Genomic DNA, 26,236 nt, shown 5'->3' on the forward strand with positions numbered 1-26,236 from the left:
CCAGTAAGTTTCCTTGGCCATATTTCCTATTGAATGCTTATTCCCCATAATGTATGGGCCATTTTTTTCCTGTTTCTTTGCAGATCTTGTGTTCTTTTTGTTGTTTTTAAACTGGGTATTTAAAAAAATGTAATGTGTAAATTCTGGAAATCAGTCTCCCCTCCCCAGTGTTTGTTGCTGCTGTTTGTTTCCTTAGTGACTTTCTTGGCTCTATCTCCAAACTCTGTGTCTTTGTTGTGTGGCCAATAATGTCCCTGCTTGGCCAGCTTATCAGTCACCTAATGTTTGGAAAAAGATTCCTTAAATGCCTTGAAACTAAGTCTCCCAGTCTTTGTGAGGGGCTGTGTGCCTGTTGGGGGATGATGTCAACACTCGGGCAGGCAGTTTATAACTAACTCTTGGTCTTCACTTTCTGTTTGCATAGAGACTCAAGATCAGCCAGAGGTGAGAGATTAGCCTTCTCAGCTCTTCCCTGGGCATCTACACAGCCCTGTACGTGGGAGTAGCCTTCTAGATTCCAGGAATATGTCAGAGCCCCTTATGGACATCTCATTCCCTAGCCTTTAAGTTTTTTGGTCAATCTCTGTTTAGGCCCAGTTGGTAGGTACCACCAACTCAGGCAGGTGTAACATTAAACAACTGCTGCTAGTTGTTTTTGGCAAATGTGCTGGGAGTAGGGCTGTTTGCACAGTCAGACCAGATAAAGGGAAAAAAAAACCAACCAAAAGCTGCTGGCGAGGTCACAGTTCTCTAGAGATGAAGCTTCTGTTGAATGCAAAACCAATTCTGCCGGGCGGCTGTGGCTGCTAGGCTGCTGGTTTTCACACCTACTGTAGTTGCAAGGCTGTTGGTTTTCAAGGTTGTCACAGATCTGAGGGCAGGAAATAAGGGTAAGTCAAAAGAACACAAAGCTTGCTGTTCTGAGATCCAGCTGTTTTTCTTGAATAAATCGTCCTTTGATTGTTGCCAAGACTTCAATTTCCAGAATTCTGAAAAAGTGGATTTTTAGTTTTTGCCGGCATTCTTTTATGGTAGAGATTTTTGGAGGGTCTTACTCCATCATTCCAGAAGTGCCCCCGTATCACAAATTTTGTAACATACTTTTAGCACTTTTTTTGTTTTTTTTCATATACTGAAATTCTTGGGTATCACAGGCGACTGGGACCTCTCAGCCTATGAGAGGCCCTGATGATCTCTGTCCATACATGTGAAAGACCTCGAAATATTTCTTCAGTTCTGAAAAATGTGCTCTAGGTCCAAAAGGCTTGAAATTCATAGGGTTTCTTATCAGGTGCTCTTAATGAAATAAAAAATTTGACCTAATTTTTCTGGCATTAAAAATAGAAAAACGCTTTATAAAAGATAATTGCAAAGATAGTTTTAGTACATCTAAAGGGAAAAAAATAGCAGCCTCCATTTTCCTGAACTGCAGCAGTCAAGTTCCTATTCTCAGATTCAAGTTCAAAGGCTGGTTGTGCCTCATACCCCAACTTGAATAAATGACGGTTTCTCAGTTTGTTTCATACCCAACAGCACTGTAGTGAAGGGGGAGTACAACATAATATAGGTGTGAAAGTACTTTTTAAGCAGCCAGGGCCACTCAGCACATGCTCGTGAGCCTGAGTTGAGTATATGGAGAACGTTGTTCGGTGATTCAAATAAACTTTTAAATAAGGACTAGATGTTATGTAATTAGAACTTTTAACAGAAACTTGACAAAATGTCCTCATGGAATATGTAAATTTCTTTATAAAAGTTGATTTATCTTTTAATTTAAAATTTGTTTTGAATAGTTCAAAAGTCACACACACAGCAGAAGTCTTTCTTCCACCCGTCACTTCCACCTGGTCTGTCCTTGTCCTGCTAACAGGGACACGTTTTTGTTTCCTTTCCTGTCAATATTCTCTTATCCAAATGTGTCAAGATATTAATATGCACCCTCATAAATTTTACCTTACTTGCAATGTCATCATGAAGTACATTTGTTTTGTTGACCATAATGGCCAAGACAATAAATCGGTCAGTCACACAGTAAGTACCGTAGCAGGGTTGGGACTCAAATCCAGACTTGCTGGTACCCATGGTAATCTTGTTTTACTGCCTAGTGAACGTTCTGTAAAATAGAGTAAATCTTCTGGAAAACTGTGTGTACAGCTGTGTTCTTAAAAATATCTGCCTTTCAGATCGGTGGACCAGACCGTGCCCGGCTGACTTCTCGTTTGGGGAAAGAATATGTCAACATCATGAACATGCTTCTTTTCACACTTCCTGGAACTCCCATAACTTACTATGGGGAAGAAATAGGAATGGGAAATATTTTAGCCACAAATCTCAACGAAAGCTATAATGTTGTAAGTTAGTATAATTTACCTACACACCTTACCATACTTTTTTGCTAAATCAAAGAATTTCCTATTTTTACATTATGGCTGAAAATCATTACTTTGCTTGTCTTTCTTACTGCTAGACAGTGAGAATTCTCAGCTTTCTTGTCTGGGGAGTTTGTTGAAAATGCTGCTTCCTGAGACACACAACTGAATTTCTTGTGTAGAACCGTCATCTGTATTTTAGAGATGTTTTCCCGCTGATTCTTAGGCACAGTAACATTTGAAAACCAGTGTTTTGAGTTTGGAATATTATTTATTGCCCTCTACCTGAGACATGGAGTTAGGAACATTTATTACAGTGCTTGTGTGTATTGCTAGGTCTCACTTGACCATAGTACAAAGGTTCTTCTTTTGTTGACAAATGTAATGCACAGCTTCAGACTCGAGTGCTTTCTATTTTGTTTTTGTTGAGGCTACAGATCTAATAATTGTGTTGCTGGGTAGATGAAAGATCTTGAACTTGTAATTTGTATGGTTAGCTTTCAATTCTATGAGATGCAATTTCCCTAATATTTAGTCAAAGTGAAACTTTTTCTATTTCAGCTTCTAAATCTGTGGATATGCACTCAGGTGCAGTCAATATCAGGCTGGGTAAAAGAGGATAGAAAAGTTAGGCTCAGTTGTTCATGGCTGCATATGTGAATTCACCATCATCATATCACAGTAGAATGAGTTATGAGTTGGTCATGGCACATTTTGAAATCCTGCATTACTCATTTTTAGGGAAAAGCAACCAAGTTTCCAAGCACGTATCAAAGTTCAGTTAGTATAGTCTGTTCAGACTCAGGATGTTAACTATTTTTAATTATATTGTGAAATTAGTTGATGTATTGAATGTTAAGAAGGTCTTTTCATTATGAGATGCTAATGAGTACAAGTGCTAGCTAAGAAATATAGGGAATTAAATAATTATGAAGTAAATCAAAGCCAAATAACATTTAATAAACAGACTAATGTTTTCTCTTTATGGTCTTTTGACATAGGATACCCTTCTCTCAAAGTCACCAATGCAGTGGGACAATAGCTCAAATGCTGGTTTTTCTGAAGGCAGTCAGACGTGGTTACCCACCAGCGCAGATTACCACACTGTGAATGTTGATGTAAGTATCAATGACAATTTTATGCTGATTCAAGAAACGGGAAATGAGTTTTTGTGCTGGTAACGTATTCACAGTAAGTCTAAAACTTGAACTGATGCTCTTTAAATTCGTTGCATAGACTTCCCCTGCAGTTTTCATTTTTAAGGAGTTTGCAAATCATGTTTCTGTGAAAATACGAACTGGTACAGAAGTGTACCATCTGAAGTACAACTCTTCATTGGGATGACTAAGAGCTTTGAGCTATTAAGGAAATTGTATGGAGGTTTTTCAGCAAGCACAGCAGCTGTCCTTCCTCCTTCCCTCCCTTCAAAAGGAAAGAAGATCAGTCAATCAACCTAGGATAATGTGGACTGTTTACCTGGAGAAACTGAAGTCATGAATAATTCCTAAAAGTAGATGTTGTAGAAAAGTACGCCCTTTGATTTTTGCCTATACTATTTTCTGTTCTTATGGTTATCAAGCTTGCCAAGTTCAATGAAAAAATTTCCTACTAAATACTGTGACTATTAAATAATTAAAAATGTAGTGCCTGTGTCACACTAGCAACAATTCAAGTACAAGAATGCTAATACTTGTACTCATTAGCATTCCACAATGAAAAAACCTTAACATTCAATACAAGCTCAGTGGCTAGTGGCCACCTTATCGAACAGCAAATACAGAACATAGAACATTAAAATGTATTTTAAAATGGCCATTACAATTTTAAGAGTAACCATTAGAAGACAGATGTAACTGTAAAATTTTCAATGAACAATACAGGAAAAATAAATTACATGAAGAAAACCAATTGATCCAATAAAAAGTTAAAAAGGAAGACAATAAAAAAAAGTACAACTATAAATAAAAGATAAAGCTGTAGGATTATGTCTAAAATGGTAATCTCAAATATAAATGGGTTAAATTTACCAACTAAAAGATAAAAATTCTCAGATAAGACAAAATCCTATATAAGAGACATAGCTAAACAAAAAGACAGAATTAAAATACAGATATCGAAGGCAAATACTAACAAAAAGCAAACTTGCCTCCTGGCTATAGCTATCAAAACAAAAAAATGCATATATGTCTTGACCAAGTAATTTCATTCCTACATGTTTATTTAGGAACACTTGCACATGTGGAATATAATAAATACTCAAGAATCTCTGCTGTTTTTAATAGAAGACTCTGGAAATGATTTAAATGTTTCATCAATAGAAAACCAGTTGAATCAATTGTGGATTTTATACAATGGACTTTATACAGCTTTTAAAAAGAATGAGATTTATGTGCATTGATATGAGACCATCTCTAACATGTACTAAATAACATATGGTACAGAATGGTAACATGCCACCATTTGTGCACAGAAATAAAAATATGTTTATATGTTTACATAGGCACAGAATGTATCATTTCATATGATACATTAACAGTGAAAACTACATAAACAGTGGTAGTGTCTACCTCTGAAAGAGGAACTGAGAAGCTAGGGGACAGTGTTGAAGGAAACCTTTTTATTTTATATATTCTTCTTATAATTGAATTTTATACTGTGTACATGCATTTCATATTAAAAAAAGTAAAGTTACAAAACGCAGGTGTGGAAATATTTAATAGCCAACAAAATAGAATTCAATATGAAAAGCATTATGAGACAAAGGCCAATTTTTAAAAATTGATAAAAGAATATTCCACTACAAATAATGAATCTATACACCTAACAATAACTTCAAAATACATGAAAACAAGTATTTGAGAAATGCAAAGAGAAATTAACAAATCCACAATTACAGAGACACTTCAACATACTTTTAGAAAGTGGTAAATCAAGTAGACAAAAATAATTGTTAACATTTATTGGGCACTTCTTATGTGAGTGGCACTGAACTGTGCTTTTGCATGCATTATCTAAGGCTACAGAAAATGTTAATATTAATTTGACAAGTCATATCCACATAGATGTACCATAAATACTTTTGTACCTTGTAAACAGAGAATAAACATTTTTTCAAACATCCATTAGATATTCATTAAAGACTACACATTAGGTCCCGCTCCCAGACAACAGCTATCAAAACCACCACAATCAACACAGCTGGCAATAATACAATGAAAGGAACATTATCACTCATTTGGCAACAGCTCTTATGAAGAATAATTTGGCATTATGTATCAAGTGTTCATATTCTTAGACATAGTAATTGTCTTTTGGATATTTATATCCTACATTAATAATCCAAATATGGGGGGAACTAAGAATATAAGAAAGTATTAGAAACTTGAATGTTGAAATAAAAGGGTATGGTTAAGTATGGTATAACCAACCATTTACTAGAACATTACTGCCATTAAAATGACATTGATGGAGGTTATATAACAGGAGAAGATGCCTGAAATGTTAGACAGAAAAAAAAAGCAGGAGAAATACAACATTAAATTATGTATGTTGTTTACGTAGTTGTAAAATAAACCTAAGTGTTCGTTAAAGGACATATATTACTTCTACTGTTTAAAAAAAGTATTAACTTTCTCTTTAGGCAGCATTTTGCTTTGCATCCTTTTTGTTACTACCTGTGCAAGCAATACGTGTCTACACATTATTCTACAAAAGGGAACACTGAAGCCCCAATTCCCCTGAAGCTCTGAGTCTGTGGCCACGGTGGCTGCTTTTCTGCCAGTTACAATATAGTATAAAGGGACTTTATTTAGGCAAGTTAAATATCCATTGACTTAAGACATGGACGTTTGTTCTGGGATTCCTAAAGTGGAGTCCAATTTGGTGTCTGCATGAGCTCTGGCCAAGACGCCGCCGGCAAGGCGCATGCTGCAGGGACTCCCGGACAGGGTGAAACCCCGTATCCGTCATTTCCATCAGCAGTTAAACTACTTTTCTCTACTTATTAATGCTTACAATTTGGTAGTTATTTTAAGGGGCAAAATTGAAGCAAGTGTTTTGGGGAAATTTCTCAATTGACACTAAAAATATTTTTAAAAAACTCTTAGAATCAAACATTCATGTTAATACCTTTTTTTTTTTTAATAGGTCCAAGAGACTCAGTCCACATCAGCATTAAAGTTATACCAAGAATTAAGTTTGCTTCGTGTCAACGAGCTGCTCCTCAGCAGGGGCTGGTTTTGCTATCTGAGGGCTGACAACCACTCTGTCGTGTACACGAGAGAGCTGGATGGCATAGACAGAATCCTTCTTGTGGTTCTGAATTTTGGAGCCTCATCACAGCTAAATGTAAAGGAAATGATTTCAAATATTCCCAGCAGAGCGAGGATAAGGTTAAGTACCAATTCTGCCAACAAAGGAAGCGAGGTTAATACACACGCCATTAATCTGGACGCAGGTGAAGGGCTCCTCCTTGAATATGACACGAAGGAGCTCCTTCACCACCAAACCGAGTTCAGAGGCAGGTGCTTTGTTTCCAGCCGGGCATGCTACTCCAGCATATTAAACGTACTGCACAGCTTGTGTTAGACACCCCTATGGAAGAGATGAGGACACGGGCCTTCTGTTCTACTCCAAGCATTTGCAGCAACGTCACGTACAGCACACTGCTGGGGACTCTTTAGGAACAGTCATTAATTCCTCGCTATTTCTGTACCTTGAGTGGAAATGCTTTAGGAACGGTTCTCACATGTTTTTAAAGAATAAAATGTTTAAAACAAAATCATTGCTTGCAGGAACTTGTGACTTTACTGAGAAAGCATCAATAGAGATGTCCAGAACCCGTTAAGACTCCAGATTATTAGAAAGATCTGATGAATTTTACTATGAAGAATGTTCTTCAAAACGCAGGTACAGAAGCTAGAGGATGACTTACGATCCAAGTGTCTAAAAATGTTCACTGAGGGAGGCAGGACCTTGACTTGTAAACCGTTCCAAGAAAATCACAGTAAAACAGACAAAAACAAAGCTGTTCTGCTGGGGAGAGGGGAACAGTTCTGTCACCAATCCTTCCTTCGCCCCCTACTCCATGTACTTCTAAGGAGCATGGTTAGAAAACTACTTTCCCAGGTTAAGGGACATGTACGTCAAGGAGACACAGTGTAAGTGAGATGTACACTAAACTTGGGAGAAGCAGATTTTTAAAAATTATTTACTAACTTAAAAAAAAATCTCACTTTTGCTAATCCAAGTGGAAATAAGACTGAAATGTTTTAGTGTGTTTCCAACTCCCATTGAATGCAGCATTTCAGAATTTTAGATATTTCTTAAGATTCTCGAACACACTGGTGCTGTCAAGTCCAAGTTCCTCATACAGGAATTTAATTTGGGCTGTAATCTAAAAGAAACACATTGAAAAAATTAGAAGGCCTTTGTGGTAAAACCGCGCTGTTCAAGTCTTTGTCTACCCGTCTTCACCTCACCCCGAAGTCAGCAGTCTACGGCACGGGTACTTTTATCTGGGACAGAGGCAGCAGGCTCCCAACAATTAAGGTTCAATTACGTTCTTTACCAGAGCTCGCAGGTACTAGAGAGAGCCTTAGCTTCTTAACTGACTCAGTGTTCTTTGCCCCGCTCCTGCGTCCCAGCCGCAGACCTGACGACTGAAGCAGCTGTCATAAACCCACCACGACCACTGAAATGTTGAGTACATCTCTACGTGGAAATCTGCCCACCGAGACGGGCTTGATAACATACCTTTTTGTGAGAATCCTCAATCACATGATTGCCTCCAGGCTGAATATCTAAAATAATATTGGGGGCCTGATAACCTGAAAGAGTTAACATATGAAACAATTAGGTTTTGGCCAGTTGAGAGCCATTTCTCCCCTCTCCTCCCAAGTGCTCTATTGAAGTAATAGGAAAGGAAAAAAGGCATAAACCATCATCATCAACAACAAAGAGATGGGAGGGAGCAAGCAGAAGACCAATTTCTGAAACAGGGAAAGCTGGAGGAGGACCGGGGGCTGAGGGAGCGGGTGGAAGAGACTGTAGGGCCACATGGGGACGGCTGCGACCCAGAAGGAAGCCAGTGGGTCCTGAGGAACCTGAGAGTCTTGGGACCTGGAAACACTATATAACCACACAATGGTGAGAGTAGGACGGAGCTGAATACAGAGTTTGAAAACATGTATGTGGGTCCCTCCCACCCCAAGTCCAGAGAGTCCTGGCATGTCTTGGCAAGGAAAAAAGGTAAGAGTCCCTGTTTAATGAAACCAGAAGATCTAGAGAAAACTAAAACAGCTAGTTTGGGCATTTGAAGCTCTAGAACAAAAACTTAAGAATCTGTTTTTTTAGAAGTTCCCAAGAATAAGGGCTTAATTTTAATATTGTTAAACGAAAGAATGGTTGTATGATATGATAGTACATCTTGAATTTATATTTGATATTTAAATTTGCTTTTTTTTCTTTGTGCCTTGTTTACCTTATTTTAATATTGTACTTCAAAAAAAAGAGATGAGGCAGTTACAGTCATTATGTATGTTTCGATTGGAGTCAACATAGGAAAAACTATTTGTCCCAAATCATGGGCAGATGATTTGGTCTGTACATAAAATGTGTCCCTCTGAGCAGCAGGCTAAAGGTAGCAGTCCACTTAACTATGTTCCCTGCTTCCAGGTGGTCTCCTACCTTCCCCGGCGCCCTGAGCATGCTCCATAACGGCTTCCTTGAGTTTCTCAGTATAGTTTACAATTCCTTTCAGAGGTACACGTTCATCGTTTTCATAAGCTGTGATGTGAATTGCAGGATAATGCTGCAAGAAAATAGATGTACAAAGAATTTATATTATTTCTTATGGTTCCTTTCTACCTTATAGATTACGAAAAACAATTACTTCCAATTTGTTTTTCCCCCTAAATGCTAGATGTTATTTTTTTATTTGGTACTCTCGAGAGATCGGCAGTATCCCAGTGCTAGACTACTCATTACCTGGAACAGTGTTTTCTTGACTAGAGAGACCATGACCTTATAGAAACAAACACGGAATATGAGCCGAGATGGGGCTGGAAGGTGTTTGGGTATTATAGCAGAACAATCTAAAATCCTACTGAAGTCCTGCCCAGCTCCGGTAAGTGTCCTGTTGATTTCCTTCTCTATCACTTCCGGATGACAAAATCATTACGTGTCTTTCACTACCTGAGGTTTAATATTTTGATAGGGACAGTAGCGTTTTATGTAGTTCTTGTGTTTTTCATCAGATGAAGGATTTCCCCATTCTTCTAATTCTTCTAATGTCAGAGGAAGTGTCGTGTCCATCATGGTGTTGAGAACATCCAAGAACGGTGCCTAAAAAAAAGCCAAATGAACTTAAACTTTGACGAAGAAATTGGTAAAATGAGTTTCAGAGAGATATACTTTGTGCATTCCAGAGTCAGTGTGCTATGCCTGACTTCTTGGAACTGATGAGTCATATATGCTTTTCTCTTTTTCCACCAATTCTAAACGTTCTTCCCCCTCCCCAAAAAAAAAAAATCGAAGGGAATAGTGATTAACATCCTTTAGAGGAAATCCTTACAAATTAATAAAGAACACTGTCAGGGTAGAATAAGTAAAGGGTAAGCAGTTGGATTAAAATAACTTTAGAAGTTCTCCCAGCACAACAACTGTGTTTAAAATGTAAAAGCTTTGTTATACTCCTATGTTAAGGTAAAACTAACGGAACTCTTTTCTTAGAGTAGCCTATGGATTTATGCCTTCCCATTCTGTAAACAGAGACAGTGTACTCACCTCCAAAGTCACAGCTCTCAGGAGGTCTGGATTAAAATTGCACAAGGCTCCCACAAGCACCCCTCCAGCACTGAAAGCAGTCAGGGTTGTTAGACTTGGCTGAGAAAAGCCTTGGCCATGAAGCGTCTTAATGCAAGCCTCTAAGTCGGCAAGGCCATGGAGTTTTTTGGTTAGACGGCCATCAGCGTGCCACTGGAGACCTAACTCACCACCACCCCTGAAATTAAAGGGCAAAACAGTTTTAGTGGGAAAAAAGTATTCACGATATAGGATGGGGTCAGCAAGCCTGCAGACCAAATCCACCTGGAGGCCTGTTTTTGCATGGCCCTCGAGCTAAGAATGGTTTTCATGTTTTTAAAGTTTAGGGGGAAAAAAAAAACAAACAGGATATGCAGCAGAGACCACAGGTGGCCTCAAAGCCTAAAATGTTTACTATTTAGTTCTTTAGAGAAAAAGTTTGCCAACTCGATACAGATAATCAAAAATTGATTCAACAAATATATTTCAGTGCCTGCTTACTATTTACAACGCATTGTGCTAAATGCAAGCCTTAAAAACATAAATAAGCAAAAATCTTCTGCCCTAAAGAAGATCCTAATTTTGTGGGGAAAGTAAACAGCTACGAAGCAATGTGGATGCTATTATAACACAAGTATACGTAAGGTATCCCAGAAGCAGCGGAAAGAACACCTACCTGTCAGGTTAGGGGTATATACGTGAGTCAGGAACACGAATGCTTAAGATGGAGATACTATCTAATCTGAGTCTTGAAGGCAGAATATGAATTCCCAGAGGGCAAAGAAAGTGAAGGCATCAAGACACAGCATGTGGACAGGCACAGGGGGAAAAGAGCTGGATGTGGAGGATGTGTACGGCGGGAGCGCAGGTCGTGTCTGGGAGGGATGACAGCTGCCACTGCAGAGCTAAGTCTGACCATCAGGATGTTAACTACTGTACTGAGAAATACGGATTTTACTGCGGAGATGGGGAGGCAGTGAAGGATTTTAAGTAGAAACACGGAACAATACTTGTGTCTTGAAAACAGCTCGAGTAAAATGGAAATAAGAGTAGAAAAAAGGAGTCCAGCTTAAGAGGCTATTTTAGAAAAACCTAAACTCAGGAAAATTAAATGGAAACCATAATGTTACTAAATAAGTAGAGATGATACTATTCTAAAAATCCTAAAAATTTGGTACAAATGCTAAAAATCTACCCTTTTGCTTATGAATCCACTAATGTTACCAAATCAAATTCCACCAGCATAGGGTTAGGAATTTCTAAATTCAACAGTACAGATGAAAAAATAAACTTTCGCTCCCTGACATACTGTTATTCTGGACCCCTATCCCAGTGCTCGGGCCCAGACTCGTCCGCCAGGGGCAGCGTGCTGACTCACCGCACATGGCAGTATGCTAATATCCATCCGTCTTCCACCAACACCCGCCTTTCAGGCCTGAAATTCATTTTCAAATCCATGCCATAAGCTCCATACACATGGACCAGGAGAGGTTTCTTCTGCAAGTCCTCAGAGTCCGTTTTGTGGAAAACTGTCATGGGCACTAATTTTCCATCCTGGAAATGAAGATTTACTAGACACGTAAAGGGAGAGTCTTTTAAAACAGTTTTATCCCCAATTTTATACACTGCTTATTGACGTTGAGCAGAAACCGCATTTAATTAAAACAAAGAGTTATGGTCTCTAAAAATCCATCACGGTATTTATTTTCAGCTGCTTTGCTGACCTTTAATAGTAACTAGAAAAGAGCAGCAAGACTGGCGTGAAAACACTTCATTAAATGCAGCTTTTCATGATACTGAAGTAATTGTAAAGAGTTCTTCACTACCTAGTATTACTGTAATTCTTTCTTTCAGAGCAAGCCTCACTACCTATTAAGGTGAGACGTACTAGCACAGCGTTCTTCCTATACGTAGGGCTACAGACTGGCATTTCTCAGCTATGAATACTTACAGATACGCTAACTCAAGAAGCTTTAACAGCTCAATTTTCTGTCCTCTACAGTCAGAATTCTCAACCTAATGGTACCTGAAATCTCGTACTCACCTTACTGATATACCCACCCACATCCTCTTCAAAGGCGTTATTTAATTTTATTTTTAAAATGTTTAAGGTTTATACATTTTAACACAAAAATTACTTTTAGGACAGGTAACTACCCTGTTTCCCTGAAAATAAGACCTAGCTGGACAATCAGCTCTAATGCGTCTTTTGGAGCAAAAATATAAAACTTGGTCTTACAAGATTGGATCTTATAGTAAAATAAGACCGGGTCTTATATTAATTTTTGCTCCAAAAGATGCATTAGAGCTGATTGTCTGGCTAGGTCTTATTTTCAGGGAAACACAGTACTCCCCAATGCAGTGCACATTCATCAATCCCAATTGATTGAAACCAGGCACTCTGGACAGACAAAATTAAGGGAATCTGAACTCTCATAGAAAAAAGGTAGGAAAGTTGCTTCTCATCTGCTTATAGAAACTAATGAAATAGCATTAATATACATAAGGAAAAGAATATAGCTAAGCCACTCTATTTTTTTCATTCTCATTTTGAAGACTTCACTGTGGGGCACCAGGGTGTTATCTAATCAGGAGGAACTCTCCTCTCATTATTCTTTATTGTACTCAATGTGTTACTAATAGTTACAGTGTAACTAAAGTAAGATTCATTCTTAAAAAATGATGTAGATTAATTTCTATACAATAATCTTGGTCTTTTCATCTCCTTGCCTCCTCCCCAACTTCAATTAAATAAGCAGAGAAATACTTGCTGGTTGAACATTTATGAGAAAAAAAGAGGTCAGGGTGGTAGCAAGTCCTATGATGACGGGGTCCCAGAGTTACCAGCAGTGCACAAAGGCCTGCAATGTTCTAGCAGTTTCCGCTCAGCAGGGGCTTCCCTACTTCTCTAATATGTAAAGCATCCCTTGGTTCTCCAAGAACTTAGCTCCACTGCTCTTTCCATTTGGGGTATAATTACAACATTTTGATAGATTGGTATTAAATCCCGTATTTGTAAAATAAAACAAAGCCTAAACATCATATTTTGTTGACAAAAACCAAAAATCTGGAAGGTGATACACTAAATGGTTAATGATTTTTTTACCGAAGAGGTACAGCAAATGGGACTGAAACGTAGTCACTTAAACTTCATACATTCTGTGTTTTTGCTGTGTTCTAACAAATATGTCTTCCGTTATAATGTTAAAATAGTAATTGCTTAGACAATCACTGAATAAAAGAAAAAAATTCTTAAGGAAAAGAGACCTGTATCCCAATTCACTCTGTCAGTACGTGTGAAATTATCAGATCTATACATTAAGGTCTGAAAATTCCTTAAATTGAAGGCCAGTTTATATATGAATTTGTTCCTCACTTGTACACATTTTCTTTTCTACTTCTTACAAGCTTCCCCACCCTCTTTTTCCTGGCCAACCTATCCTCTTTTCTCTACACTTTGGCTAGATTGCCTCCCCTTATACTTCCTGAATGCACCATTTGTCCCTCAATTCAGGGCCTCTGTACAAAATGGAATCCTCCTGCCCCCTTTCCAGCTTAACTCTTAATCGTCTTGACTAAGATCTTACCTGAGACATTACTTCCTCAGAGAATCTTTCCCTGATCTCTCCAGACCAGCTAAAGTCCGTTTGCCATGTTTCCCCTGTACTCAGTACATTTTCCTTTGCAGCACTCAGTACATTAGTAATTCATAACTTCTTCAACATCTGTTATCTCCCCCACTAGATTTAAGCTCCACGAGGGCAGGGACTATCTTAAGTCTAGTTCACGCTAGTCAGTTACTTACCACCTTCACAATTTTTGCCAAGGTGCCCCAGTCCAAGTTGATCATTGCATATCAACTTTGACTATTTTTTCTTTAAATCAACTTTCAAAATTTAAGTAAAAACAACAGGTGAAATCAAGGGCTTGATGTGCTGTTATAAATTTTCTAATCCATGTTCAAATAAATCCATGAGTATTACAGTTTAAAAAAAAAAAATCCACGCTCCCCTTTCAAATCATTTGGGTCTTACTGTGGTATGTGAGATCCACTTTACAAAACTGTGCTATTGTAATCCCAGCAACTGCACAGTACTTGACAAATAGTATGCTTTCGGTAAATGGGAGCCGACAGTGGAGATTACAAACACTTACCTTGCTTTTGGCTTCTAGACGTAACACACGACTCGTCTTTGTAATTGGGTCTTCATGCCCAGTTTCCTCAAACAGTTTGCCTTCTGCAAACTTGTAAGTGTAATATTTTGGGGGACGTATTGGAGAGCAAAGCTGAAAGGGACAATTCTTTGGGTCTGAATTTGTATCCATTATGAATCCACAGGCCCAAGGAGGGAGCTAAAGAAATAAAACAGTTATTTTTACTCTTTATCTAGACACGAAGTTATCATGAATTCAATTTCCGGTTCTGTCCCAAACGAGATGCTGTGCCCACCAAGTTTAAGTTCTTCTGTCCATTATCACGAAATGCTTCACCTAAGGGTTACTGCAGCCCAACAAAATACATTTCAAGTAAAAAACAAACAAAACTACACTAATGATCATTAAAATGAGGAAAAATGATAGGAAAATAGTTTATCATGATTGTGGATTTACATAAAATCTTTTAAAAAAGTTAAAAAAAGTTTATTTTGGAGTGCAAACCTGGGCAATGAAATAGCAAAATGATTAAGAATAAGAGCAAATCAAATAGTAATTCCAGAACCGAGCAACACAGAACATGAAATCTCTGACATGTGTTATTAATAATTTCCCCACCAGCCCATACTCTGCTGCCTGTACAGTCACAGTGATGACAGTTATTATTCCAGGGCTACAAACTGGCTCAGCAGCATTAAAGCATTTACAATTTGTTTCTAACTTTGGCTCCCGGGCTAACCATTGTGCAGAACAAAACCTTTCCCGGCACATCCACTCTGAGAGACTCAGAGCTATTATGATTAGATTCTTAACTTTAAGAAAAAAGGAAAGGAATCAAAATTTATTCTCCCAGAGCAGCAGGGTCCAGCTTCAAGCCTTCCACTAACATCCTTCTTGTACCTTTTAAAGAACTCTGGTAAGCAGGCTGACAGTGTGTTAAACATGGTACTGAGAGTCAGAACATTAAAAGAAAATTGCCTTTCTTTTCCTAAGTAATCGTAGAAAGAGCAAATTCCTTAGAAAATCAGAGGTCTCGACACAGCAAAGTCACTGGTGGGCACTATTCAGAAAGGGTAGGTGGGGGATGTGTGCATAGGGTGCACCATTTAACCTGTAGAAACCGCAGCTAAGGAGCTTATGTTCACAGAACAGATTTCGTGTAATTAATCCAAAGAATCTATTTTCCTGAAACACTAATAAGGACATATACTTGCAATGTTTCCTTAAAAGAGTTCCTAATTTATTCTCAGATTGAGGATTATTTTCAAGGATAATTTATTTAAACGTAAACCATCACTGGAAAGAAAAACATAATCGTGAAAGTTGGGAAATCTGGTAGCACCACTGAAATGGGCGGATTGAGACCTCAGCGGGAAGCCAAGAAACACTGTTACCATCCTTGTAACCAGGCCTCAGGTTGCGGGTACAAGGTGCCCCAGTCCACAGAGGCACTCGTTTTTCTGCCCTTCAGTGAGACGAAAACAGTTTCCTTGTGACCCTGGTAGTAACCTGTTTTAGTTGCAGACCAAGTGGTTCCAAGAAATCAAAAAGTCTTTTGGGTGTATTTCTTAAACCAATGGAACCAAGGTTAAAATTTTAATCATAATAAAAACTGTTCCAGGGCTATCGACTTTTTAAAGTTGGTTCAGCTGCTGCCGAAATAAGCATTAGTGAATGATCTCAAGGACATCTTAAGTCACATTTCCCATTGAGATAAGCCTGCAGTATCATCTATGTATACTTATGGACAGGACTCAAGAATAATTATAGTTGGCCAGGTAATAAATAGGCAGATATTCCTTAGATACTTGACAGAATAGGTTCAGTATTCTACCAGGAAATCAGAATCATTTCATTGAAAGAATGATTAAGACATAAATGTTGAAAGAAAATTGGCCCAAATGTACAGACTCCTCCAAATAAATTTGTATTAGCACAAAACCAGAAATTCCCCAATTTGCTTAAATATCATAATCCATTTAACTATCCTAACTTCTTTTTGTAAAGAAAAAATTACTAGGAAATAGTGATGACATGACCAATGATGGGGCAAGTATATTAAAGGTTTTACATTTCCAGTGCTGAGACTGAGTTATAAAAGATCTTTTAGTCAAGTACCCACTGGGCAGAGATGTTACCACAGAAATACTTTATAATCCACTCATAGTGTGGCTGAAAGATTTTGTTCTTTGCATATGGCATTGTCTAAGCATATTAATCAGTGTTGTACAGTTCATGAAAAGGCTGATCTGTAAAATTATCTTTCAGTAGCACCTGGTATATAACATAGTATTTAGTTCCAGAACATTAAACAGGTTTAATAGGTACTACAGGTTGGGAAGGGTCGGGAGATAGAGAGAGAGGATATTGAATAAATTAAAGACATGATGTTTGTGCTCATGGAAGTTAAAGCCATGGAAATGAAGTCATCTTTAAAACAAGAATACTTACACAAAATTTTAAAGGTCATATTTCCTTAGAAGTCAAATCTTATGGCAGAGTAAAGTCATGACAGTTCTAATTTTCTTGACAGAATTTTGTTGTCATAAATGCATTTCTAGAAAGTATGTATTTTCTCCTATCTCTACTCAGATAAACTGCAGTAAGAATAGATGTTCTGCCAGTTTCCCAATTAAGATATCTGAATTTGGCATCGATTAGCAAAGTGAACAGACACACTTTGAATCCAGTATACAGAGGCAGTAAGAAAATCACCTTAGTAAAATCACCAGTTTTGTTTTAGGACACCTACATAATCTTCTAAGACACTAGATGTTACATTTTATAATTTGATTTTATGATGTGGCTGGAAAATTTTGGTTTAGCCCCTTGTAATTTCTTATTTATACATTATAACAATCTCAAAACTAATCTCCCTGCCCCTACCTCTAGTTGCGTCAGTGGACCCTAACAGGCTGGCAGGTAACCTCCTAAAGCTTGACTCCTCAAATCATTCCTCCACTCCCAAATTTCCAATGTTCCCCCTCTTCATAATTTATGCATAAAACCATCATCTTGACAGTCCAAGGGCAAATCATAGATTTATCCCCCAGAAATTTATTCTGGAGTGGAATTACTAGCAGTTTCCTGAACATTTTCTGAATGTTTCCAGCCACGAGTGTCATTTAGTATACTTTCTCATTCTAGAATACTATCCCCCTCCCTACCCATCAAAATCCTATCTATCCTCTTTGGTTTATCTCAAATTCTACTTCTCCTATAAACGCTTTCCTGGGCCCTCTTCCTTTCCTTTGGGTCCCACAGCACATTTTGTGTTTTTGATACCACTTCTGTCTTTTATTATTATTTTTTTACTACTAACTAAACTATAGACTTTATTCATACTTCACCCATATGTTTCCACTAAAGTCCTTTTCCTGTCCCAGGATCCACACTGAATTTAGCTGTCACATCTCCTCAGTCTCCTCCAACCTGTGAAAGTTTCTCAGTCTCTCCTTGACTTTCAGGACCTTGAGGTCATTTTGAAGAATGTGGGGCAATTATGTGGTAGAATGTCTTTCTATTTGGATTTGATGTTTCTTCATGAACAAATCGAGGTTATACATCTTAGCAAGAATACCAGAGTCGGGAATACACGTCAACAGATCTTCTTACTTGTATGTCAACCTCAAATGCTTGCCAGGTGTTTCACTGTAAAGTGCCTATTTTTCCTTTTGTAATTAATATATATTTTGTGGGCAATACTAGTGAAGACTAGGAAAATAACCTATTTATCCTTAAACATATGCCCACTCATTTTAGCATCCATCGGTGGATCCTGCCTTCAATAACTATTAGTTACTGTGGCATCCTAACAGTGATTTTGTATCTCTGTCGTTCTTGATACCACTGATTTAAATACACCTTACACTGAATCTTTGTGTACTAGTTTAATCTCATGATCAGTTGCATCCTCTGTAAGGCCAGATACTTTGTCCTGCTGTCTTTTCACTTCTGAGTGCCCAATACTGTACCTTGCACACAAGTTCAATAAACATCCAGTGAATTTACTGGAACTGCATTTCAACAGAAATTGTGACAATGTTGCAGTTAGGGAGGTATAAGTGGTCTACGTTAGCTGGTCAACTGGCTCCACAGCTCTTTCCATATTAAGTGAAATGGAGGCTTCTCCTCTCCCCTTCAGGGACTGTTACCTTAACTCACACGTTAACGCTGCTTTAAAACTGGGCAGTCAGGTGCCATTGCAAGTTCACTTGTGGAGGCAGACTATCTCTTGTGACAGCCACAGGCAGCACCAGCGAGGCAGCCTCAGGCAGATGTGCCTCTACCAGCTGTGTTACAGTGGAGACCACTGCTGTCCCCTTACTGAAAGAAACCACAGTTCACCCTCCCCGATCCCGAGAGAAAATTGCCAGAGATGATGCAGACATTAGCAAGCAGGGGCAGAAGCAGAGTGGGCATGATTCCCATCCACTAGGGGTGTGGGGATGGGAGCAGCAGGCAGTGGTTAGGCACCAGCTACCAAGTTGGCCTGAGTTATTATTCTATCTGAAGTTGTAGAAATATGTGTTTTATAGAAATATGTAGAAAGAGACGCAGTTAATTGCGGTTGCAATTAACTCGATGTCTGAAGTTCATGCTATTAAGACAGTATTTTAGGTAAAATTGCATTAAAAGCAAGGTCCTCTAATTCTAAAATAAATCTCCTAAATGTGATAAAGACCCAGTATGTTAAATTCCATTTAAATTAAATTCCTTTTAAGAAAAAGAACATTGCTATTATTCAAAATGTGTTTTGGTTCAGCTAAACTGCAGGCATTTTGATGAACAGTATTTACTGTCTTTTGCTAATTAAACATACCTTTAGAGACCGAACTGAATCATCAGCCAGACCAATCACGTTAACATAAAGCAGATTGCTGTGCTTCAGGAACAAAACGCAGTGGTCCTTAAACATGTCCAAGTCTACGACTTTGGTGTTTCTCTTCATTGTGAAAAATAAATCCCAATTCATAATAGCAGGTGTATCAGCTGCTGTTCTCATTAGCTGTATGGAACAAAGTTAGAAGAGACCCTGGTAACAGAACGTGACGACAACATCCATAGATGGAACCACTGAAAACTAGACCACACTCTTCTTCGCTATTTTAGGAAGAGTTGAAGGAACTAACCACATCAGGGCTGAAGTGTGACTATCACCATATGAATAAGCCCAGGCTAGCCTGCTGGGTGGCCCAGTGCTTAGATGACAGCCAACCAAGGGGCATTTGAGTGAAGGTACCAACAGCCAGCTGACTGGAAACATCAGTGAGTCTAGCTGAGACCAGTTGAAGAACTGCCTGGTTGAGAAAGCTCCAAATTGCTAACTCACAAAATCACGAATTTATAAGTTTGGTTTTTTTAGGCCACTAAGTTTGGCTTTGGTAACTGACATAATCAGGATAGAGCATGTTTCATTTACTATCCTTTTTAGGCACACAATTAAAATATGTTGAAGTATTATTAGCTCTAAGGGAAGAGAAATGGGTTTGGTTATGCACAGGAAGTTAGCATCAATTTCTACACTTTACCAAAAGTCTACAAAACAATGAACTTTTAGAGTGAAAAATGTTGCTGATGGAAGGGTGACATTTCTTAACAGCCCAAACGGGGATAAGAAGAATACAGGATCACCTTGAATTCTGTAGGCTCGCCAACATTAGTGAGAATGTATAATTCATCATCTCTGTGTTCAACGTAGTAAAGGACCCCATGTATTCGCTTCTGGATAAGCACCGGTGGGTCCCAAGGGCTTAGGCCATCTATCAACCATACTTCAGAAGTGGTCTTGTTCATGATATTTATAGTGAGAAAACGACTGTCTTTTGTAAGATAAAGGAAAACAAAATAGCTAGAGAGAAAGAGAGAGAGAGAAATAGATATGAAAATCTAATAAATTTCAAATGTATGCTAACTTATTAATGACAATTATCTCACAGGTGTCAGTATATATGTTGAATCTATAATGCAGATGGAAAATAAAAACAACTCCTTAGTGAAGTCTGCTCGTAAACTAAAATACTGCTATTGTTTTCCCATTTCCCCCCAAAAACATTTAAAATAATTTTTCTCTAACATATTATGAATATTTTCAAATATGCAGAAAAGTTGAAAGAACTGTAAGGTAAATACCTATATCCCCATCACTGAGATTCAATCATTGCTAACACTTTGAGATACAGTTTTTATCACATATATGCATCATCAATCCATCTTTTTTTAAATGCATTTCAATGTAAAGTACAGATATCATCTAATTCTCAACCACATTAATAGATTTTAAGGGCGTTTTGCTAAGGAGAGAAAATAAATTTCCTAGAGGAGATATGTAACTGTAGGGACAAAAAGGGATACAGAGTTTACTTTGTTTTTCCTCTGTATATATGATGGATTTCCTTCCCCCCTCCTCCTACTATTTACAACAAAAGAATAGGAAAAAAAATCCTCACAATCCCACTAACCTAACACATTTAAAAAATTAACATAACTATTTTTTCCTTCTAAGGTTTATTTGTATTTCATGCATGTCTTAAAATAGATGTAATTAAAACACAGCTGCAATTTTCGATTCTGCATTTTTCACTTCAGATATCAGTATCTCCCTCCACATTACACAGTCTTTACGATAATTATTTTTAATGGCAACTTAATAGTCTATCAGATTAAATTACCATAATTCTTAAAAATTTAGATTTTAAGGTTTTACTGTAATAAAGGATATAAAAGGGAATATATTCATGAACCTAGTTTCCCCTCCCTGACCTTTACAATTGTTTCCCTAGGATAAATTCTTAGGAATGGAAACACTAATTTTTCACTCTGAAACAACAGATGGCTTTAAATATTTACATGTTTCCTTATTAGAAAAGTAATTTTACTAAAAATACTGAAAATATAAAGAAGGATGATAACCCTGAATCTAGAGATAAGCATGGCTAACATTTTAGTAAATTCCTTCCGTACTGGATTACATTGCCATGTTTGTCAACTTTATTTCTTCTGTCATGTGTCTGTGTCCATTTTAAACTTGGTGATATAGTTTAAATATTGGTTGATAACATCTATTTATAGATTAAGGATAGATTGGTGCAAAAGTAATTGCGGTTTAAAAGGTTGAAAATAACTGCAAAAACTGCAATTACTTTTTCACCAGCCTAGTTAAAAATACAGCTGCAATTTTGTTAAAAATACTTTCCTCCATTTTGTCACCTGTATTTAAATTTATTTGTTTACAATGGTTTTTGAGTTAAAGAGTTTAATACGCGTATTTTAGGTAACCAAGAATACTGGCACTACCTTTGTAATTTCTTTTGTTGATTTTATGCTTTGGAAATATTTCAACCAAGCGGAGCGAAATAGTTGTATTTTTATCTAGTGGTTTTTTTTTTTTATGGTTTTATTTTTATCAATAGATTCTTTAAATCTTTTAGGAATGTATGCTGATGTATAAAGTGATGAAAATTATTTTTGTCCAAATAGTCAATATTTCTCACAGCACTAAAAACATAACACCCATTTACTTTTCATTAGTTAGTGAGGTCTCTTTTATCATATAATAAGTTTTTATACATACTAGGGTCTATTCTGGTCTCTATTATTTGTCTGTCAGTTTGTATTATTTTAACTGTTGTAGCTTCATGTTTTCCTATATGGTTGTAGGGCAAGTCACCTACCCTACTTTGCTCTTAATTTTTAACACTTCCTTTGCTATTTTTATCTACTTATATTGGTTTGATGCTGACACAGGTAATCAAAAGATAAATTATTTGGTCAATTATTTGGCAGATACATGGTTATAGGGAAGTGAGAATACACTTAGTGACAAGTGACAAGTTTCTTAGAAAAAAAAGACAATTATGGTAACCACAAAGCAAAAACCTACAAGTAGATACACAAAATATAACGAGAAGGGAATCAAATCATATGACTATGGAAAATCATCAATTCACAAAGGAAGACAGTAAGAAAGGAAGAAAGGAACATGGGAACTACAAAACAGCTAGAGAACATTAATAAGACAGCATTAAGAAGTCCTTACTTATCAATAATTACTCTAAATATAAATTGATTAAATTCTGCAATCAAAAGGCATAGAGTGGCTGATTGGATTGAAAAACAAGACCCAACTACATGCTGCCTATAAGAATCACTTTAGCTTCAAGGACACACATCGGTTCAAAGTGAAGAGATGGAAAAAGACATTCCATGGAAATGGAAACCAAGAAAGCAGGAGTAACCATACTAATATCAGACAAAAGAGAGCTTAACTCAAAAGCTCTAACAAGAAATAAAGGCCTTTACATAATGATAAAAGGGTCAATTCAAGCGGATATGATAATCATAAATATATATGCACTCAACATTTGAATAGTCAAATATATAAGGCTATACTCAAATATGTAATACTAACATATCCGAAGGAAAAAAAAGACAATAATACAACAATAGTAGGGGACTCCAATACTCCACTTTCAACTATGGATCGACCATCCAGGCAGAAATCCAGTAAGGAAATGTGGGACTTGAACTATTACTTTAAAACAAATGGACCTAACAGACATATACAGAACACTCTATCCAACAGCAGCCAAATACACAGTCCTCTCAAATGTACATGGAACATTGTCCAGGAAAGATTATATGTTAGATCACACAGTCTTAAAAGAAGGAAAACTGGAAAATCCACAAACAGAAATCAATACACTTCTAAACAACCAATGGGTGAAAGAAGAAATCAAGAGAAATAAAAAAATACCTTGAAATAAATGAAAATGGAAATACAACATACCAAAACTTACAGGCTGCAGCAAAAACAGTTGTAAGAGAGAAGTTTATAGCAATAAACATCTACCTTAAGAAAAAGGAAAGATCTCAAACAACCTAACTTTATATCTCAAGGAACCAGAAAAAGTTATAGTCATTTTGGCAAACTTTATTTGTACAGAAAGCTGACATCGGGGGGTTAAAGCAATCACAGAAAAAATAACTGTGTTTTAGAAGCTCTATGAAGATCTTTAGTCCATTTTTTCTTCAGTTATTCTGCTTTTACCTTTTTGGTCCTTCCCTTTGGATTTGGGGCTGTGTTTAAAGTATTCAGAATCCACAAACTAGTCTGTGCTGTAGGTCAGGGTTCCGAATGCCAAACTAGGCTTAAACATATTTAATTGTGGCTCATTCCTTATGGGGAAGAAAAAGCACGCTGGAAGCCAAGCATTTTCCAAGAATCTTAAATGTATGTATGACAACTCTATTTTAGAACTTAGGACAGTAACAACATATGGCAAGGAAGTACCTTATTCAAGGGTATAGCTCACTGCGCTGGTTTTTAATTTTTTTGTTTTCAATTTTGAGCTTTATTCACAAGATGGAAAATGATTCATAATCGTAAGTCATTGATATAACATAAAAAAATTACTAGCTTAAACTGTCATCTCCAAAAGATATCCTTGACGAATGACACATAAAAGAGATCGAATGGTTTTGGTAGTTTCTCATTAAAAAAATCATCAGGAAAAAACACACCAAGAAACAGTGACTGTATTACTGGACTAAGAATGTTAGTTCTATGGGCTGGAATAATGTAACTTCTCCAGACTACAAATTATTAATATAAACTGGGGGTTGTACAAGATATTCTTTAGGGTCCTTGTCAGCTCTGATATTTTATGAAATGAAGGGTTAATTTTTTTGTTTTAGGTATCGACTTCACTGCAATAGACTTATTTGGTGTTAAATCCTTTTTTTTTTTTAAATAAAATCTGTTCAGATATTGTTCAAACTATACTGTTAAATGATGTATGAGGTGACAGGACCCTTATGTTAAGAAAACATTTTTTTCTTATAAATCATTTGGAAAAGTATATCTAGGTAAGAGTTAAGGGATTTTGCCAGATAAATTTACTATCATTTCCTTCCAAGTGTGGTTAAGTGGTAATATAAGGCATGAATCTTGGCGATCACAAGGAAGTAAAGAGAATTAGCTTTAAGAAGAAATTACCAAATTACTGGGAAAAGTAAAATTTAAAGACCAACAGCCACCGTGGCTCAAGGCAAAACAATTTAAAATTCAAATAATCTATATGAAATGAGTAGTAAATTCTGTGCAACTGACACCATGGTATCTAGTTATGACTTACAAGAGATTTATAACTGCTATATGACAACCCTTTCAATATTTAATTAACAACTCCTCTCATGTGTCACAGTCCAGAGAGAATGTTAGTAACTAATCATTTACAGTTTAATGATGTATTTGTGTTCACTCTGGAGTTTGACTATATCTAGACTCCAATTTTGAATCCAAACAACTTATTAAAGAATGATTATGCTCATCTTAGCCTTACATCTGGTTCCAGCCAAAATCAACCTTTTAAGTCAACCAAGTGCAGCACTTTAGATAACTGGAGAAATACTCTGGAGAAAAAGATTTAATTGTATTATTCTAGTACCTTGGGTCTTTTTCTGTGTAAAAACGTTCATTACGTTTGTTATCACCAAAAGTGGCTCGATATACATCATGACAACGAAGGTTCCTCTGGAAGGTGTAGAATAAAACATCCTCTTCCTCTTCATCCTTTACCCACTCTGAAAAAAATATAATTAAAGAATCACACATAGCCACCCACTTACAGTTAAAAAAGAAACAAAAAACACAACAAACCAGCAAAATGCATTCTAATTTTGAGTGCCAAAGAGATGTGCAAATTTATCTCTGTAAATCTAACATAGGTTCAACTGTATATAACCTGTGTTATACATAAGCCTGAGAGCTTTCTAGAGAATAAAATTCTACATCAATTCTAGGTTTTCAAACTGTTATCAGTCTCAGGGTACTCAAGTTTCTAGACAGGAGTTGAATGTTCTATATTTTGGAAAGACTTTGGTAAAGTCAGTATTTGCTTTCAGGAGATGAATTATGTTTTAGTCTATAACCTCCAACTTTAAGTCTGGGGAAATACTGGATCATTTTATCTCTTGCCTAAATGTTTTATGACTGCCTTCAAGCCACAGGATGTCTTAAACTACCAAACAGACTTTAATGCTAGTGTTTTCTTGATCTTACCAGAAGCTGTCATCGGAAGTTTTCACACAATTACATCATGACTGCCACCTGGCTGACAGTGACTGTAAGACATCGTTGTATAATATGCATCCTGATTTTACAGAGGTTAAAAGGTACAAAATGTATGTCTGAGAACCAATTAGATAGGATATAACTTCAATGAATTGCAAAAGCATTTAGTTATTAAACAGGGAAATTTATGTTGAAAAATGAAACGGTAGGATGAGTATGAACAAACGCGTATGTATTACTCAATGATAAATGATAAAATTTAAAGTTGGTTCTGTTAGTAAAAATATCACGAGTTCTACTTATGCCTAAGTTAGTTCAACATGTTCAAAGTTACTCTCAGTAGTGACCCTGGGCAATTTGCTATTGGCTATATAATTAAAGAAGGTCTCCTGAGTAAGAGGCACATAGGAAGAAAGTGTGGTGTCCACTGGGATAAATAGATCAGGCACTAACCTTCTCATGGACTCACATGGGCAAGTAAAATGTTTCAAAACTATAAACAGTTCTCTTACTGTTGCCTTTTTAACACAGAACACTGCTTTGGCTGGTGGCTCACCGAAACTGGACACATTTGGGAAAGAAGCTTCCATTACAGGCTGATCACTGAGCTTCACAATTATACAGGTAGATGCTTCAGAATCTTCCGTTCTTATCTTAGCGGCTACATATTTTTCATCAGGAGCAACTCTGATACAATCAATAAAGGGCTGGTCTAATTTAAGTTCCTCCAAATTGAACAAAACTTCGTAATTATCATTGTCTGCTGCATAGAGGAAAGAATGAAAGAGACAATGCCACAAGATGTACTTAAATATTATTTAAACTGTATTTCAAT

The 26,236-nt window shown here is 36.9% G+C and overlaps 2 protein-coding genes and 1 long non-coding RNA gene across 6 annotated transcripts in view; 2 read left to right on the forward strand and 1 right to left on the reverse strand.

Moving 5' to 3' along the window:
* SLC3A1 (solute carrier family 3 member 1) overlaps positions 1-7,152 on the forward strand; it is a 27,450-nt gene extending 20,298 nt beyond the window's left edge. The window contains exons 8-10 of the mRNA XM_019748618.2: positions 2,184-2,351; positions 3,371-3,487; positions 6,516-7,152. Coding sequence (XP_019604177.2) covers positions 2,184-2,351; positions 3,371-3,487; positions 6,516-6,956 — 726 coding nt within the window. The 3' untranslated portion in view covers positions 6,957-7,152. The remainder of the gene's footprint in view (positions 1-2,183; positions 2,352-3,370; positions 3,488-6,515) is intronic.
* Positions 5,067-26,236, reverse strand: part of PREPL (prolyl endopeptidase like) — a 34,895-nt gene continuing 13,725 nt past the window's right edge. For 3 of the 4 annotated variants that reach the window (XM_019748615.2, XM_019748616.2, XM_019748617.2), the window contains 11 exons: positions 25,958-26,164; positions 24,776-24,911; positions 19,962-20,178; positions 19,150-19,335; positions 14,328-14,525; positions 11,551-11,726; positions 10,155-10,371; positions 9,564-9,713; positions 9,057-9,180; positions 8,124-8,197; positions 5,067-7,764 (listed from right to left, as the gene is read on the reverse strand). In XM_019748615.2, coding sequence (XP_019604174.1) covers positions 7,675-7,764; positions 8,124-8,197; positions 9,057-9,180; positions 9,564-9,713; positions 10,155-10,371; positions 11,551-11,726; positions 14,328-14,525; positions 19,150-19,335; positions 19,962-20,178; positions 24,776-24,911; positions 25,958-26,164 — 1,775 coding nt within the window. In that variant the 3' untranslated portion in view covers positions 5,067-7,674. The remainder of the gene's footprint in view (positions 7,765-8,123; positions 8,198-9,056; positions 9,181-9,563; positions 9,714-10,154; positions 10,372-11,550; positions 11,727-14,327; positions 14,526-19,149; positions 19,336-19,961; positions 20,179-24,775; positions 24,912-25,957; positions 26,165-26,236) is intronic. The other variant, XM_074331937.1, reaches the window with a different exon arrangement.
* Positions 8,359-26,057, forward strand: LOC109456367 (uncharacterized). The gene is made up of 3 exons (XR_002138844.2): positions 8,359-8,618; positions 25,393-25,502; positions 25,933-26,057. It is a non-coding gene; the product is annotated as an uncharacterized LOC109456367 (long non-coding RNA).

This window comes from Rhinolophus sinicus, linkage group LG05, assembly GCF_036562045.2.
Source record: "Rhinolophus sinicus isolate RSC01 linkage group LG05, ASM3656204v1, whole genome shotgun sequence".
Classification (NCBI taxonomy): Eukaryota; Metazoa; Chordata; class Mammalia; order Chiroptera; family Rhinolophidae; genus Rhinolophus; species Rhinolophus sinicus.